General features: G+C 31.8%; 1 protein-coding gene, 1 long non-coding RNA gene and 1 other non-coding gene across 4 annotated transcripts; all 3 read right to left on the bottom strand.

Annotated features, from left to right (window-relative positions):
* Window positions 1–359: 359 nt before the first annotated feature.
* LOC128039251 (uncharacterized) lies at window positions 360–4,484 on the bottom strand. Its single transcript, XR_008193751.1, has 4 exons — window positions 4,430–4,484; window positions 3,892–3,976; window positions 2,449–2,505; window positions 360–487 (listed from the first exon to the last, which is right to left on the bottom strand). It is a non-coding gene; the product is annotated as an uncharacterized LOC128039251 (long non-coding RNA).
* A 2,700-nt stretch (window positions 4,485–7,184) lies between these two features.
* LOC128032768 (small nucleolar RNA R71) lies at window positions 7,185–7,290 on the bottom strand. The gene has a single exon (XR_008189087.1). It is a non-coding gene; the product is annotated as a small nucleolar RNA R71 (small nucleolar RNA).
* Window positions 7,291–10,618: 3,328 nt separating this feature from the next.
* LOC105778593 (uncharacterized) lies at window positions 10,619–13,710 on the bottom strand. 2 transcript variants are annotated; one of them, XM_012602317.2, is made up of 5 exons: window positions 13,621–13,710; window positions 11,934–12,401; window positions 11,758–11,837; window positions 11,611–11,669; window positions 10,619–11,075 (listed from the first exon to the last, which is right to left on the bottom strand). In XM_012602317.2, exons 2-5 carry the CDS (start codon window positions 12,246–12,248, stop codon window positions 10,771–10,773), a joined length of 759 nt encoding a protein of 252 aa, XP_012457771.1. In that variant the 5' UTR covers window positions 12,249–12,401; window positions 13,621–13,710; the 3' UTR covers window positions 10,619–10,770. The 2 variants fall into 2 exon arrangements, with proteins under 2 accessions (XP_012457771.1, XP_012457779.1); XM_012602325.2 differs by lacking the exon at window positions 13,621–13,710 and adding an exon at window positions 13,338–13,500.
* Window positions 13,711–19,164: the final 5,454 nt, after the last annotated feature.

The raw sequence follows: 19,164 nt of genomic DNA, 5'->3' as shown, positions 1-19,164 counted from the left end.
CCATAGCACGAGTTAATGCGATAATAGTGGTTTTAATTAAAAATTTTCAATTAATCAACCTAGAGTTAGTTGCTCTTATGCTCAAAAGAGATATTTTGTAACACCCCTAGCCCGTATCCTTATTTGAATTAGGGTTACGAAGCATTACTAAACAAAATACAACCATTGCAAAATCAAAACATATACATTGTGTATAAATATTTAATATTTAATAAACTTAATTTAACATTAAATATGACATATTATGAACTTCACTTAGATCATTCAAAACAAAATAAAGACATGACAATCCAGCAAAATCCATAAGGAAATAAACCATTTTCGTATGGCTATTAAATTCATATACAATATAACAAAGTACGACCTTCAAAACATTTATCTAGTCTGTACATGCCGTAGTTAAAATTTAAACATTTTAAATACCGAGACAATAGATAGGGTGATGAACTTGCTGACGATCCCCGAGCTTGAAGCTTGATCTTTAAGTCTATAAAACAGAAAGACATAAGTAAACAAAGTAAGCTTTTATAGCTTAGTAAGTCTATAGCATAACAACAAAAATATATATATATAAAAAAATTATAAAATTTCCTGGTACACTTAATGAATTCGCAAACACTATATATATTAACAAATACTTATAGACAAATGCATACATAATTATCAACAATTAAAACCGAATGTATATACACTTTAACGTAAATAACCGATTGCATATATACATATGTTTAACAAATTTTATAACCGAATGTGTATACATCTTTATTACTCACACACATCAAAATGCACATATGTACTTATCATGTGCATATAATTGAGCATACACATATATACCAATCACATTTTATATTCGTTTGTATATATATACTCATTATGAATTTATACTGAATACATAGCTAATACATACATTCAATATATATACATATTCTTCATATACATATAAATGAGTACATTTATATATATATATATATATATATATATATATAAATCTCAAATGCATACATAAATGATTATCAAACACATAGGCTCAACATATATATATATTTAACAACCGCATATCACCATATGCATTTATAAATTCAACAATCGCATATACCTAATGTACATATGCCTTTATTAATTGTATATACCGAATGCATACAATTATGTTTAACCAATGCAAAACCCGAATGTAGGTGTATACTCACCAAGCATGTAAAAACCGAATGTTTATGTATTCATCGATATCATATAATCAAAATCATAGATATATCAATTGCATATTCTCACATAATTTAAACAGATCACTGGCACTTAGCCTACTAGGTTTTAAAACCTGATTCGGTACACCGGCTTTTAGCCTGCTAGACCTATAGTCTGAAATGTATCACCGGCATTAAGCCTGCTAGACGTAAAGTCTGAATCATTTCACCGGCATCAAGCCTGCTAGACGTAAAGTTTGTATTACATTCGATCGCTTTATAATGATCCAAACTAATAATTTCATATATTCACTTCCATTCTAGAACTTTTACATAAATATACATACATAATCGAAACTTTCACATACATATATAAATTTCATACTTAAATTCATTACAAGAACATATACACATAATGTTGCATAATCAAACCTCATATAAACTTATATAAATGTCCTACCTAAATTCAATAAAAGAACATATACATATATGTAAGCATGCTCATTCAATACAACATATACATATAAGTTATAACTCACACATATATATATATATATATATATATATATATATATACCTATTCAAACTATATATATACAATTATAAGTTACATATTTTAATCCAATCCAAGAGTTTATACTTGTATATACTTATGTATATATATACATATATTCGAACCTAATATATAAATGTTATACATACCTTTGATTTATACCAGAATTTATACATTTACAACATTTGTACTTTAACTAAACTCAAAAACTTATATATATATACATATCTTTGTCTAAATTCAAGACTTGTTCATGTATTCACATATATATATTTGATCTATCGTATGTATATATATAACTTTCTTACCTAATTTCAAAAAAAAGAAATTTACATATATATATTCATGCTTATTCGAACATCGCCTATTCTTGATTACATTTCATATCTTCATTTCAAACTGTAACACCCCTTACCCGTGTTCCTTGCCGAAACAGAGTATGAGGTATTACTAGAACTCAAACACTTATAATTTTTTTTTATAAAAATTTCGACAGCATTTCTGCTTGTTTTTACATAAAACCCCCTGCAACTTTCCAAAAACAATTTCAAACAACTTCAATATTTCCAACCAATTACAGATATATGTTCAGACATAATTTTTCCATTAATAATCACCAACATATTAAATCGAACAACACTATATATATATTTATACCACATCACATAAAGTCATCTATACATGCCATATTTCAAAATATTAATTACAAAATACCCAAAAAGTTGATGATAGTGTGGATGATTTCCTGACTTCGTCCAAATTCCGAGCTGGCTGATGTCACAATAATCAAGGGAAAATAAAAACGAGTAAGCATATAGCTTAGTAAGTAAACATATGACAAATAAATAAATTTCCCACATGATTTCATAGCAGCATAATTTTAATCACACATAAATTTCAAGGTTTGTTTAATTTCCAGCAAACTGTCTTTCTGCGTCATGGAGGCTAATTTATTTTTATCTGGAGCTACAGGACTCCAAATTAAGTTCCGTAAATTTTCCCCAAAACTAGACTCATATACCTTTCCACCATAAAATTTTAAGAATTTTTGATTTAGCCAATTAATACAGTTTATTCTTTAAAGATTCCCCTGTTTCACTGCCCAATGGTTCTGACCTCCCTTTACTAAAATTTACTTAACTCTCTGTAAAAAATTCAAACAATGGTCTCGTTTGTTTCTATTAAAAATAGACTCAATAAGGAATCCAAGCATATAAATTTAAGTCCATAATTATATTTTTATAATTTTTGGTGATTTTCTGAAGTTGGAATAGGGGATTTCAAAATCAATCCAGCCCTGTCTCAAATAAATTCAAATATCCCCAAATATACAACTCTTTTGCTTGCTCTGTTTCTTTCATATGAAAATAGACTCACTCAGATTTAATTTAACATATTATTCAACCTCCAATTCATTTTCCACCATTTATGGTGATTTTTCAAAGTTGCCCAACTGCTGTTGTTCAAAATAGTTTTATATTTAATTTGCTCTTTTGTAGTTTTTGATACTTCCTCCCATCTTATACATGGGTTGATTAAGAATCAAACCCACTATTCCTCCCATAAACTTCTCCACCATATATAAATATTCACCTTTCCAATTTTCTCGTTGAACACTCGGAATATCAACCGTTATCGGTGGGTTCAGCACTTAGCAACCACCAGTGATTCGGGGAATCAGCACTTAGCAACCCCTTTCATATTCAAAGATATGGTGGAATCAGCACTTAGCAACCACCAATGATTCGGGGAATCAACACTTAGCAACCCCTTGGAGGAATCAGCACTTAACAACCCCCTTCACATTTAAAATACGGTGGAATCAGCACTTAGCAACCACCAATGAGTCAGGGAATCAACACTTAGCAACCCCTTGGGGGAATCAGCACTTAGCGACCCCTTTCACATTTAAAATACGGTGGAATCAGCACTTAGCAACCCCTTGGGGGAATCAGCACTTAGCAACCCCCTTTATATTCAATGTACTCCGGCTTATTCCGAGTGTTCAACCGGAACCAATATTTTCAACACTTTACCACCTTTCCCAATTTAACCACATTTTTAGAATTTTTATCAAATATTTATTCTATGTTCAAATAAATCTCAACATATATCAAATAATGTCAAAATATTGAATTAAATCACATGTTTACTTACCTCGGTGCAAAATATCGAAATTTTGCAATTTACTCTACTATCTTCTCTTTTCCCCGTTTGAGGTAGTCTTCTCATTTTTCTTGATCTATAATGGAAAATTTAACTCATTTAATGTTCACATTTATTAAAATTTTTGAAAAATTACAATTTTGCCCCCGAACTTTTGCATAATTACACTTTTGTCCCTAAGCTCGGAAATTAAACTTCATCACTTATTCTAATGTTTTATGACATGCTGAACATTTTTCCCTTCTATGACAACATCAAATTCTCACTCTAACACACACTTTTGAACATTAGGTATTTTTACTGATTTTGTCAATTTACCTGTTTTCGTTTAAAATCGCTAAGCAAAAGTTGTTTAACATAATTTCTAGCTTCATATTCCACCATAAAACAGCAAAATAAACACTTTTCACCTATGGGTATTTTTCCAAATATAAACCCTAACATGAATTATTGATAAAATAAGCTAAACCGAGCTACGAGGATTTCAAAAATACGAAAAACATTAAAAACGGGGCTAGGATGCACTTACTATGAGCTTGAGAAAGCAAAGAAACCCTAGCTATGGTGTCTTCCAAAATTTGGCAGCAACTATGGAGATGATGACACCATTTCTCCATCTTTTTCCCATTTTATTTCTTTTTATTACTAAATGACTAAAATGCCCTTACTTAAAAAAATTTATTTCACTAATTCTATGCCCATTTTTGTCCATCAATTAACTAATGGTCTAATTACAACATAAGAACCTCCAATTTAGAATTTCATAACAATTTGACACTTCTAACATGTAGAACTCAACTTTTTCACTTTTTACAATTTAGTCCTTTAGACTAAATTGAGTGCCCAAATGTCGAAATTTTTGAACGAAATTTTTAAGAAATTTTTTTGTAAAATTGTAGACCATAAAAATATAATAATAATCATATTTTCCCTTCTCGGATTTGTGGTCCCGAAACCACTGTTTCACTAGGCCCAGAATCGGGCTGTTACACAAACCATGAATTTATACAAGATCATACTTGTATATTCGAACATGTTATATATATTATCCACACTTCAAAATTTATTCAACTAATATACTTTAAATTATAGCTAAACATAAAATACAATTAGTATGCATATATAAATATTAACTTAATAACTCTTAGTTGCTAATAGACTTACCTCAGACGGTGAAAAATCGAAACCGGACGATTAGTCAACGACTTTAGCTTTTCTCCGATCCAACTCCGATTTCTTTAGTTCTTGATCTAAATATATTCAAAATGAGCTAGTTTAAAAATTATCACATTAAATTTAGTCCAAAAACACATAAATGGGTAAATTACCATTTTGCCCCTGACATTTACACTTTTTGCAATTTAGTCCCTATTGCATAAAACACAAAATAAACAAAATTTGTCCACACCATATAAGGGCCAAATATTACTAGTACTCATACAAGTCCAGACATTTCATTTATTTCACATTTTAGTCCCCAAAAATTTAATTTCACAATTTAACCCTAATTACTCAATTTCACCAAAAATTCAAAGACAAAATATGTTAATCTTTCACATATCTTTCATATTTCATCATCAACTATCACAAAGATCAAGCATTCACTAATGGTATATCTCAAAATCAACATCAAATTCTAAAATTAAAGCATGGGCTAGATAGAACACGAAGCAACGATCACAAAAACGTAAAAATCATAAAAAACCGAGACCAAAACATACCTTAATCAAGCTAAACCATTGCCGAAACCTAAGAAGCCATGGTTGAGTTATTTTCTAACTAATATTCGGCTTGGAGAAGATGAATGAATAAGAAGTTTTTGTTTAATTTTAATTATAAAGTTTAATTTAGCAAATGACCAAATTAACCTTATTAATAATAATTTATAAAAACACATATACTAAGGTCACTAATGTAATATGCCGCCCACTATCTAATTTGTGGGATAATTTCTTCTTAACTACTCCCATTTTAAAAGGCAACAACAATTGGGTGCTTTTAAATTTGACCCCCAAATTTTTATTTTACGCGATTAAGCCATTTTTATCAAATTGAGCACTCAAACGATCAAATTTTCATACGAAATTTTCATACATAGTAATTCACATATTGCAAATACCAAAAATAATTTTAAAAAATTTTTCTGACTCGGATTTGTGGTCCTAAAACCACTTTGTCTGATTAGGGTCAAAATCGGGCTGTTACATATTTGCATAATTTAGGAATTTCTACGGATCAGTGAACTAAGTAAAGAATTTGCGTAATTTAGATTGATAGTGACAAAGGAAATCTAGGCGGATTCTTTCCTGGGTATTGTTTCGCTTCTTGGTTGTTAATCAATTATTTTCGTATTTTGTTCTTTGTCGTGTTCGTTAGTTAATTAATATAGTTAATTTCAATTTTTAATCAATCACTCGAATTATTCGGTTAAAGAAAGATGGTAATTACTTGCATTTTTAGTCTAAGTGAGAACAATATATTTGCTCATTGTAGCAATACTATTAATTGATAATTGCACTTACCTTAGTCAACTTTTTAGTAAGTTTCGTGGACATCAAATTTTTTGAGTTGTTGTCCGAGACTATAATATTAGGAAAACTTTATTTCTATTAATTTAACCATTTTTTATCTTTACTTTAATATTTATTTTATTTTATTTTTTACATTCTAATTTTTCTTTTGTTTAATTCCTACAGGTTCCCTTGGTTTATGACTAAATGCTACATATTGGAACCATTAATTTTTTACAATAAGATCGGAAAAACTACTTGCGTTAATCAGAGAGAAGTTAGAGAAGCAAAGGAAGGTCAACAGATCTTAGTAGACGGTCAATAGCAAAAGGACAGTATAGTGGAGATGGATAATAATCCTAGTAATCAACAACTTCCTATACGTCCTGCTCTTCGGACTATGCATGACTATGCTAAGTCCATTCTAATTAGGGTTGATTCAAGTATTGTCAGATTGACTATTGCTACAAACAATTTTGACATTAAGCCGAACATAATTTAGATGGTGCAACAGTATGTTCAGTTCGATTGGTTGTAAGATGAAGATCCAAATACTCATTTCGCTAGCTTTCTGGATATCTGCGACACATTCAAGATCAATGGCATTACTGATGATGTCAAACGTTTACGGCTATTCTCATTCTCTTTGAGGAACAAGTTTGAGGAACAAGGCAAAACAGTGGTTGAATTCACTTCCACGAGGTTCCATCACCGCTTGGGCTCAAATGATTAAAAAATTTCTGTTGAAGTATTTTCTATTGGCCAAAACAACCAAGTTGAAGAATGATTTCTCTTATTTTGCTCAATTTGAGCTTGAGACATTGTATGATGCAAGAGAGAGATTTAAGGATCTTTTGAGAATGTGTCCTCATCATTGATTACCTTTGTGGTTACAAGTTCAAACATTTTACAACCGTTTGAATCCCTCGACTAAACAGATAACTGATCAAGCAGTTGGTGGAACATTGAATATAATAGACACCTGTGGTAGCCTAAGAATTTATTGAGTAGATGACACTGAATAACTATCAGTGCCAAGTTATGAGAATGAAACCTACAAAGGTAGTTGTACGAAACCTACTACTGTGGCTAGTGTTTTTAATAACTATCAATGGCAAGTTTTTAATAGTATGTATGCCACAGGATCAGTTCTCTCGATAATTTTGTATGGCTCAATAAATCTTGGACTAAACTTTCATTTTCTGTCGAACCGTAGCACTTTTTTCCGCGAGAAGACTTTCAAAAACACTCTATCACTCACTTGAAACTCGATATCTTTCCATTTCAAGTTTGCATATGATTTCTGATAGTCAGAAGCGACTTTCAAACAATCTCAAATAATACAAACTTTATCTTCTATTTCTCTTATCAAATATGTCCCGACTAACTTTCTTTCACTCAATTCTTACCAGTATAACGAAGTTCTGCATTTACGTCTGTATAAAGCCTCGAACGGTGTCATTTTAATGTTGGACTGAAAGTTGTTGTTATAGGTAAACTCATCTAAAGGAAAGAATTTCTCCCAGCGACCTTCAAATTCAATAACACAACATCGCAACATATTTTCTAGGATTTGAATAACTTGTTCTGACTGTACGTTAGTCTGATGATGGAAAGTTATACTGAAGTTCAGTTTCGTGCCCAAAAGTTCTTGTAACTTACCCCAAGACCTAAAAATAAATCTCGGATCACGATCAAAAATTATGAATAGCAGCACACCATGCAATCTAAAAATCTCAACAACATACAATTCAACAAGTTTCTCAAGTGAATAATCTATTCAGATCAGAATAAATTGAGCTGATTTCGTTAATCTGTCAACAATTACCCAGATCGAATCTTTCATTTTCAAAGTTAACAGTATTTCTGATACGAAATCTATTGTAACTCGTTCCCATTTCGACTCAGGGGTCATAATAGGTTCAAGCAATACTGATGGTACTTGGTGTTCAGCCTTAACCTGCTGACATACCAAACATTTCGATACAAACTCTGAAATCTCCCGTTTTATTTTCGGCCACCAATAACTCTATTTCAAGTCATTATATATTTTGATGCTACTAGGATGTATCGAATAAACGCTATTATGAGCCTCCTATAGAATGTTTTGCTTAAAATCAGAGTCATTCGACCCACATATCCGATTTTGGAAATATAGATCATTATCACTACCAACACGGAATTCAATGGTCTAGCTATTCTGAATCTGGTTTTGTTTAGCTAAAAAATTTGGATTCATCTTTTTTGCAACTCTTGAATTCTTTGAAAGAATAGTGGTCTAGCCCTTGGCTCGGTTAGAATAGAACTGTCACGTTCCAAAATTAACTAAGCATTCATCGCCCTCAATGCGAACAAAGATTTCCGACTTAGGCATCAATTACAACATTAGCTTTACTCGGATGGTAGTCAATCACCAAATCATAATCCTTTAACAGTTCAAGCAATCTACGTTGTCTGAAGTTCAATTCTTTCTGAGTCATCAAATATTTCAAAGTTTTATAATCGATATACATGTGACATTTCTCTCCGTACAAGTAGTGTCGTCAGATCTTCAAAAGCAAAGACAACCACTGTCAACTCTAAATCGTGTCTTGGATAGTTTTTCTCATGTGGTTTCAACTACTTAGAAGCATAAGCAATAACCCTACCTTCTTGCATTAAAACGCAACCTAATCCGCTGAGCGAAGCATCACTATAAACAATGAATTCTTTCTCGGATTCTAGTTGTGTTAAAACTGGAGCTTCGATCAACATGACTTTCAACTTATCAAAACTCTGATAACACTTTTCAGACTATAAAAATCTAATATCTTTCTGCAATAATTTTGTTAACGGTGAAGCAATTATTGAAAAATCCTTCACGAATTGTCTGCAAATACCCTGCAGTTGAAAGTTAAAATGTTCATTTTGGATATAATGTTTGAAAGTAAAAAATAATTAATCTAAATGATTTAATATAATGATATATAAATTATAAATTATCTTTTAAATAATTAATATAACTTATTTAAAATATTTAATTTAAATATATAAAACATATTTTAGATATTATTAATAATATAATAACAATTACTTTTAGTAATACAATAACAATAACTATTAAATCAATGCATGTGTGGAATTTAAAGAGTATAAAAATATATCTTACAATTTAAAGGAACTCATTAAACTACAATTTAAAGAGTATTTTTGTTTCCTCAAACCTAAACAAGAAAGAAAGCAGTAAAGTGTTATTAGTTGGGTAAATGAAAATTTGATTATGTACATTTAAGTACTTTTTCGTCCCAAACTCTATAAGCCACCACACCAATTTTCTGGCTTCTCATGATAGGTTCATAAGCACTTTTTAAAAGTGCTTTCGTGTGTTTGGGATTGCTTTTGCTGCCCAAAAGCACTTTTACGTCCTAAATGTAAGAAATATTCACTGTCATATGGTAGTTCCTACTTCCTACTTATAGAATGTTGCCGTTGCTTCTCATTTGTCATATGGATACCTTAACAACTCCAGTTTCTACTTAACTACTGTTGACAATCAAAGATGACCTAATTCTCATACAGAGGTTCCTTCACAAGTAAAGGCTTTAACAATCCCTACTTAACAAATGCTGGTAGTCAAAAATGGCCTATACTCATAAAGAGGTTCCTTCACATGTATAGGTTTTTAACGAACTAGAAGAGAACCAGCTTCAGCCAAGATCTTTCAGTTTATTTCTATGCTCCCTATAGCTAGAACTAATAAAACAAGTAAAATAACATAATTCATCCAAAGAATATTATATTACCTGTTCATACCTTTTTTGGTAAAACCAAACATAGAAATATAGCATAACAAATGTTTAGTATTGATTTCTATTCACGGGATTGTTTGTATAGTTGTCTAAAACCGAAAGAGAAGTAAAACTTCAACTGTTATTATGTTTCACGCTTCATGGTATTTTCGATCATTCTAATTAGATGTTTGTAGATAATGAATATGCACCACCAAAACCAAAATGTAAACAACCCGAAACGTAATTAACTTTTACTATGTGGTTGAAGAAAACTTCAACTCACAATACATAAATTGATACAATCTGATGTATAAAAAGTACGATTAATTCGTTGATATCATTTAAATGGGAGACAAAAAGTGTAAGATCTGTATCTCTCTAAGTAAAATGCCTCACAAAATAATCTCTCTTCAATATTTCTCACAAGAACACAACAAATAATCTCAAGACTGTCCTCTCTCCCGGAGAGGATTTAAATAATTTCTTGAAAATGAAACAAGTAGTGTCTAGAAAAACAATTTTTAGAGACATTATTGCTTCACTTCTTCAAAATGAAGCACTACAATTCAAAAATATATCATTTTAAGAAGTTACAGAATGGGCATGTCTAAAGCTCGTAAGACATCCTTAAACTCAAAATCCCGTGGTTCTTTATTGAAACATTCAACCAGCTTGTACCTCACATCATTAAGATAAAAAGATTGAGTGGTTTCCAAGAGCCACTTTGCTTCCTCATCAGTAAGTTTGCTGGTGAAAACAATATCTCCACGGATAAGTACCAAGTCCTTGCTTTCCGCAAATTCTGTGTAAAAGGATGCAGTGAAGTAAGGAGATGCTTGAGTTCCTCTTGCTTTATAATCTTCGAGACCAGTGAAAAGCATGTATGGCAATTGCACTGCAAGAAAATTTTGAATAAACATTTAAGCAAACAAACAAGTTTGTGGAAGAATGCAAAATTTGATTGTATACTTCAATGGCATATGCCATCAAAAAAATCTAATGGAGAGCCTAATGCATGACAACATTAGTATTTAGCACTGTTCATTATAGCAAATAACCCTAATTGGATTCCTGGTTCCGATCAGCATGTACAAGAATGGCCAATAGATAGAAACTCTTACTCTTTCCCAACTGCAAAAGCCATGATGTTATATAGTATCAAACCAAAAGTATGGTCGAGAATGACGAACTTGTTAACAATTAAGGCTCTAAACTAGCTTGTTTCTTAATAAAAATTTATTGCTATAACAGGCATGATTCAATAAACCATATCATGATTATAAGCATTGTAGTATAGAAAGCATTTTGCCTAAGTTGAATAATCGGTTATATAGATCACAAGCAAGACAAGTCAACCACCGCAAAATAAATCAATTGTCACATAAAAACAATATGAAAAAAGTTCGAAGACTACCGATCAGATAACAAACCTTGACCAAACATTGTTGTATAACCACTTCCTCTCCACAAAGGAACGACAAAATACCGGCTGCAAAGACAGATAGAAGTGAGACTAGTAAGAAGTATGAAACCCAACGTGTATGTAACAACATAAACAATGGAATCAAATGGATTACCAATCTGAGCCTCTTTGTTCCAATAAACGGTAAAGTTTTGCCTTCATGGTCAACCCAATATGACCTCTTCCCAAGTGATACTGAACATAAAAAAAATTGCTTAATCAATTTGTTTTTTCATATTAACGACATAAAAATGAAAAGGGAAAGAAAAAGTCAGTAATTGGGTATATTACATCATCCCAAATAGAAGCAAGGTCCTCAGGTGAACGGTTCTTTGCTCTGTTCAAATCCATGATGGAATACAATGGCTTGGGTTCTAAAGGCTTGAACCCAGATGCAAATCTCGAAGTCCTGCAAAAACCGAGCGAACCCCATTTCAATAAATCTCCTGGGATTGCTTCTTTTTCCGTGACACGTTGCTGCGAGGAGAAGGCAGAGAAGCAGCGAATTGAAAGCCAAGAAGAAGAAGGTGTTTCTTTCAGGATGATAGTTCTTAGTGACGAGGAAACTTTCGCGGTAACGGTGATTCTTGATGCTAACCGTTGCATTTTTTCGAGTTTTCAGGTGCGGAGTATACCCAAGCTCAAGCTCGATTCGCTGGGTGATTTTATCAAACACTCTATGTGCAATGCTACGCGGTAAATTTCGAGCGAGACCAAAGAAATGAGCGCTATGAACAAAACGCAGCGTTGGCGAAATGCCTGGTATGAAATCGGAATTAGTTTGACCCAATAACTCAAACCTGGCCTAAATTCTACTGAAATTATTTCTGGCCCAGTGAAAAAATATTATGAATTGGGCTTCCCTCGAAACTGATATTCCTTTTTATAAGAATACCAGACCGTATTCAAGAATCAAACCATTTTTAATAAACTCCTGTATACACCACAACTCATTTTACTTTGAAATTGAAATACATATATATATATATATAGATGTATATTTTGGATGAAAAAGAAATAGTCAAGTATTTATGCGTTTCGTAATATTGATGATTTTAAGGTAAAATCATAATGCATTAAAAATTGCAACACGAACAAAAGTTAAATGAGGAGGGACAAAAATTAACTCAAGCCAATAGATTTACTCCATATGTTACGAGCGGCGGATGAAAACCCATGATTATTGCGCACCAAAAGCCCCATATGAGATTCATTTAACCCACTACCAAACGCCTCACTACAAAACACCCCAAGCACCAAGGCCACATCCCCAAACCCACCCACACCGCTAAATACTACAACCTCATAACCCACAGTGATAAAACACAACCCCAATCCCCAACCCCCCGACTACACACCACAACCCCAAACTCTAACCCTAACCCCCATCCCTAAACATAAGAATCCAAACAGTGTACTGCTAAGCAAACATTTCAAAGAAATTAGCCACAACCTAAGTTATAATCTTAAAACAGGTGGAAACAAACAATCCGAAAAATAAAAGAACATCATATAGTAGACGACACTCAAACAAAAAGAAGAACTGAACCGAGATCCATAGATTTGAAAGAAGGAACGAAACAGTGATTTCTAAAGCTGAAAAAAAAAACCTTAGCAAAAACCCACAAGTAAAGAAGCAATGATTTGAAACTAAAACAGAGATGAAAAAGGAAAAGTTCAAGTAATGATTCATACCTAAAATTAGTCTCCAATGAAGCAAGGGTTTCAAAAATCACAAACATCACAAACGACAGATAAAAACTTAAGGTTTCTCTCTCACGAAAGTAAACCACAAATAAACAAAAATCACAACCAAACTGAGATCCACATATTTGAAACACAAAATGAAACAATGATTTCTAAACCTGAAACCAAAAACCATAAAATAAACCCACTGAAATACAAGTCAAAAGGCATATATTTGAAACTAAAAACAGAAATGAAAAGGCAAATACAAAGTTTAAGTAATGATTCATACCTGAAATCAATTTCGGATGAAGCAGGGGACTTCAAAAATCACAATAAACAAAAACATTAGAAAAAAACTTACAGCATGTTTGGTTGGCTGTAATACCAATGCATTACAGCTCAATTCAATGGGCCCATCACTAAACCATTGTTTGATTGGTTGTATCTTCTTTCTTTTTTTTTAATTATCTTTCTCGCGTATGTATAAGATCGAACCCATTCGATTTCTAAAATGAATTACTAATTCTTAACTTTTCAATAAATCCTTCATCGGTGGTTGTGAATGACTGATTTTTCTCAATCTTTTCGACTTTGGTTCCGTAAGAGCAAGTCAGAAAGATTGAGAAATAGAACCATCTGATTTGATTCATTCTCAATAGCCATGAGATGATCATCTTGGGGTGATCCTTTTGTCGACGGATGCTCTTCTTACACTCGTATCCTCTAAAGGATGAGAACCAACTATGTAACATCTACATCGAGAATTCAAGTATTGTATACGTCATTAGTCTAATCCTTTGTAGGCTACTCGTAACAACGAACTTGCAAAATAAATCTGTTTATCATAAAGAGAATCGTTATTCCTGACCCTGCTTCACCTTAATTGTTATTTGAACAAGTCAAAGTCAAAGTCAAAGTCAAAGTCAAAGTCAAAGTTATGTCTTGGTCTGAGTGGGGATAACATTTCTCTTCTGCATGTCCATGGATTTTTTGAAAAATCTAAACATCTTAGAGATAGATAGAGAGGTAGGAATTTATCGAACGAACTGCACTCTTTCATATACGTCAGAAGCCCATTGATGAGAAGGGGCTGGGGAAAGCTTGAACCAATTCCTACAGTGATGAATATAAGCGCAATTGAAATTTCTAGGGAGTTATACATTTGTGTATTGATAAGACCATTCACTATTTCTTGAAGCTCGATCTCTCCCCCAGATGAACCATATAGCCAAGAGAAACCATGAACCAAAATAGAAAAGCTGGCTCCACCCATGAGTAAATATTTTGTAATAGCCTCATTAGACCCTACATCTTTCTTAGTATATCCAAATAATAGGTAGGAGCATAAATTGAAACATTCTGGAGCTACAAATATAGCTATTAAATCATTAGCACCGCATAAAAACATTCCTCTTAGAGTAGCTGTTAATACAAATAACAGAAACTCTACTATAGCCATTTCTGTACAATTAATGTACTCTACGGATAGAGGAATACATAGATTTGAACATAGTAAAATAAGAAATTGAAAGATTTCGTTGAAATTGTTCGTTTAGAAATTTCATCATAGGTTCTTCTCTCCATCGGAACAATCGGGCTGTTATGCTCATTACTAAACTTGTTGAAGAGATAAAATATAACCAAAGTATATCTTTTTGATCAGAGGTTGAATCAATCATTAGAAGAAGAATTAGGCCAAAAATTAGGAAACATTCTCGAAAAATAAAACTTCCATCAAAGAGAAGCAAATGAAAGAGTTTCATAAAAATTCTCGTAGAATTGAGAATGAAGATTTCATTCTGTACATGCCAGATCATGAATTAGTGTAACAAATTAGCTAAAGCTTTCAAATTTACCCTCGCCAATATCATTTCTTTCTCACGTCTGAAATCTTTTCCTTTTCTTTTTCATGCTTCTTTCTTCCACTGTAATATCAACAAATTCCCAACTTATCAATTTAAACCTTTTTTTAATCCTATTTCCTCCAAATCCAACATGTGTTTTCTCTTCTTCTTCAACTCTTTTTCTGTTCAATATATTGACAAAATTGGAAATTCTTGATAGCTTAATCCATTGAAAAAAATGAAGTGAAATATTTTTCGGGTAATCTCGCAGGATCCAAGAACTTGTAAGTTTTAATTCGGACCCAAATTTCAAATGCCCTAGATCTGTACAGGTTTTAAGAGGAAAATAAAAGTGGGATTTCAGATAAAACTCTCTCTCGCCTTTTATACGTTCACTATCTAATTAATTTCCAGGAAGGGTTTCTATTTTGTATTTTGGGGTTTGCTTCTATAGTTGGGTATTTTATTATTTTTGTCTTGGCTTTGGTTTTAATGCCCTTTGGCTTTCTTAGAAACTCCGTTTGGTGTCTGCTAACTTAAACTTACTATCATTTTGGATTCACAAGTTCTTCATTTTAGTTTAGTGTATGTTATGACATCGAATTATGTAATTTTAGCTGAAGTTGTTAATGCTTTAATGGGCTTTGTGTGCTTAAAACAGTAATTTGTTCGCTTTAAATTATTGATTCTAAACTCTGTTGATCTTTCTAAGGTTTGATATGTATAATTTTTTTTTACTATATGTTTCATTTATATCATTAATTTCATCTATAGAATTGATGTTTCGTAGTATACATGTTTCCTAGTGTTGGAATCTTGGGTGTTCATTTATACCATTGATTGCATCTAATTTTTTTTTTTTTAATTTTCATTGGTTCAGTTAATTTCTTGTAAGAATGGCTACAGCCAAAATGCAGAGAACAAAATATTAAAACAAGGGTATTTAGTAGCTTTTATTTTACCATTAACTTTACTTAATTTCATAATATCTAACCAATGGCATTTAGTTACTTCTACTTTAGTTTGTGTGGTCCATAGGTCTGATGTAGAGTTTTGTTATATCCTTATCTGAAATGAGTGCGACTTGTGGAGTTTCTACATAATGTGTCTAATCTAGATACCTTTATTCTAGATCTGGTATGAAGAGTTCTCTAAGTGCTCTTATTCATTTACCAATAATTATATAAAAAAATTGCAGCATACAAACTACTAACATTTCTTTTTAATTCTGTGTGGAAGTTTAGGCTAATGGTGAAAAAGGATTGAAGTCACTACCTATACTTTCTTGTTTATCATTTCATGTCAAGGAGACCAAAATTTCTAGAGTTGATGAAAGCAAATATGTGTTTAAAATGATTAGTTATTTCTTGAACCATGTAATGGTTCTGGAGAAGTTCATATTAAGAATGATTAATCTGCTTGAAAAAGATAAATTATGTATCTTCAAAAAGCTATTAAGGTTACCAATGAATCCAAAGAAATGTGATGTCGTCGTACACTAGTATTTCTTATGTTATGGTTGGAACTGTTCACTGTCTCTATAGGTTTGGTTTTGTGTAGCACTTTGGAGAAATTAAATGCCATATGGTGTTATGGTTAGAATTGTTCATTGTCTGCTATTTGTGTATTTGATTTATGTAACAGAGTTAGAACAATTTGTTGAATGTAGTGGGTTTGATTTTGGGTAGCCCTTTTTGTTGATAATAGGATCATTTATTTTGTGGTTTTGATTTTTCCTATAATTGATATTCAATGTTTCACTCAATCATAAAAACATCATATTATATTTGATTTTTTTCGGTCATTTTGTAATCATGGAACACCGTTGATGTATAATAAGTCACATTGGAATGGTATCCCAAATCATAGAGTAGCGGCGCTTACTCTTGGATTCTTTGGTACATTGTTCATCAGCAGATTGAACATTCACATATTATCCTGTGTAATCAAATACATTCAAATGAATGTCAATGATGCTAAAATCATTGTAATTCAGAGAAAGTTCATAACAAAGATTAATTTCTAGTTCATAACAAAGATTAATTTCTTGTCGGCTATTTCTTTGTTCTTCTTAGAATTTTTTTGCTTGTAATAATCATTGATCCCAAGGGTGTTTGTATTATTTAGTATAATATTTTTTTTTGGTGATAAGAAAACATAACATAGGAATCACATAATCCTAAATCAAAACATTTCTTGGAGATTGTTCAAACAATTGTAAAACGTTCTCATTGCTACAAGCAATTTTCACAAGATAATCTGCAACTGGATGTAAAATTTTACGTTTGGATAATCTGCTAGATAATTCGCAAGTTAATATTTGAATATTATGTTTGGATGGAAAATATAATTCTCAAGCTATTTGTTACTTCTAATCTTTTACTTTTTAATTTAAAAGATAATTAAATTATTTATTTTACTAATGATATTTTAATACATTAAATATGCATTGAAGTTTAAAAATAATAAAGTAGGTTATATATTATATTTCTAATATTATATGTTATGATTTTATTAATTCATATTTTAAAAATAATTATATTAAGAATATTATTAAATTATATATTATTTTATTAAATTGTATTTGTTAAGTATGACTCCTATTTTTAGTCAAATTTGAGAAATAATCTTTTAGTTAAACTCTGTTTATTTGTTTCAGTCAAAAATTGATTAGTTTAGATTATTTTATTATTATTTGACATATGAATTTAGCCTATAAATAGGCTCTTTCACAACCTTAGTAAAAACACCCATTAGAGATTAGAACTCATAACACATTTAGAGAATTTTGTGTTTACGTTTTGAGAGTTCTTTGTTTTTGGGTTTTCGGGGTTTAGTTTTTATCTCCATCTTTTGTACTCTTCGTTCTTTTGCCATTATAGTAAAATTATCTTTGCCGGTAGTTTTTTATCCTCTTTGAAGGGGTTTTTCCACGTTAAATTTGTGTGTTCAATTTCTTAATTTATTCCGCTATTTTTGTTACTTGTTGCTTTAATCGGGACAATCCCTAACAAGTGGTATCAGAGCTAGTTCAAAGATCAGCCCATTCAGATATGGCAACAACAAGGTTTAAAATTGAGAAGTTCGATGGTGAGACAAATTTCAATCTGTGGCAAGTTCGGATGATAGCAATTCTAGTTCAATTCGGTTTGAAAAAGGTTGTTACCAGGAAAAAGCTTGAAAATCTAAATAAAACAGAATGGGAAGAGCTTGATGAAAAGGCCTTGTCTGCAATCCAGTTGTGCCTCTCGAATACGGTATTGCAGAAGGTATTGATGGAGAAGACCTCATTCACCTTGTGGAAAAGGTTAGAAACTCTTTATGCGACTAAGTCTCTGGCTAATCATTTAGTGTTGAAACAACATCTATTTACATTTTGCATGAACGAATGTGAGCTTCTTAGAGATCACATCGTCAATTCATTACTCTTTTAAATGATCTAAAGAACGTTGAGGTTCATATTGATGATGAAGATCAAGCTATGCTATTATTGCGCTCTTTACCCCCTTCATACAAGTCTTTTAGGGAGACCTTGATTTATGGCAGAGACAAACTCTCGTTCGAAGATGTGAAGTGTCATTTGTTGAATAGAGACAAACTTGACAATGAGCTTCATTTGGATAGCAAGGCAAATAGACAAGCTTCCGTTTTGATGGCATCAAAGAAACGAGACAAAAGGTGTCGCTATTGTAAAAAGTTAGGTCACGTCAAAGCAGATTGTTATAAACTGCGAAATAAAAAAGCTGCTGAGAGTAACGAGGAAGATGTAGCTGGTGTTAATTTGATTGATGAAAGCCGTGATGATTTCTTGTTAGTGTCAACGAGCGATAACTCCAAGCTCACGTCCGAGTGGATCCTAGATTCGGGATGTTCTTTCCACATGTCTCCCAATAGAGAATGGTTCTCTACATTCAGTTCAATTGAAGGTAGAGTTGTGCGCATTGTGCGCATGGCATGGCATGGGAAACGATTCATCTAGTTAGGTAATT

The sequence above is a fragment of the Gossypium raimondii genome, chromosome 1 (assembly GCF_025698545.1).
Source record: "Gossypium raimondii isolate GPD5lz chromosome 1, ASM2569854v1, whole genome shotgun sequence".
NCBI lineage: Eukaryota > Viridiplantae > Streptophyta > Magnoliopsida > Malvales > Malvaceae > Gossypium > Gossypium raimondii.
The sequence above is the reverse complement of the archived record's forward strand: the minus strand, read 5'-3'. Positions and strand labels throughout refer to the sequence as shown.

Excerpts from the sequence above, each read along its gene's own strand:
- LOC105778593 (XM_012602317.2), bottom strand. The coding sequence starts at position 12,248 with ATGCAACGGTTAGCATCAAGAATCACCGTTACCGCGAAAGTTTCCTCG. Across the intron at positions 11,670-11,757 it reads GAACAAAGAGGCTCAGATTG|CCGGTATTTTGTCGTTCCTT; the intron begins GTAATCCATTTG and ends CTGTCTTTGCAG. Across the intron at positions 11,076-11,610 it reads TACAACAATGTTTGGTCAAG|TGCAATTGCCATACATGCTT; the intron begins GTTTGTTATCTG and ends ATTTTCTTGCAG.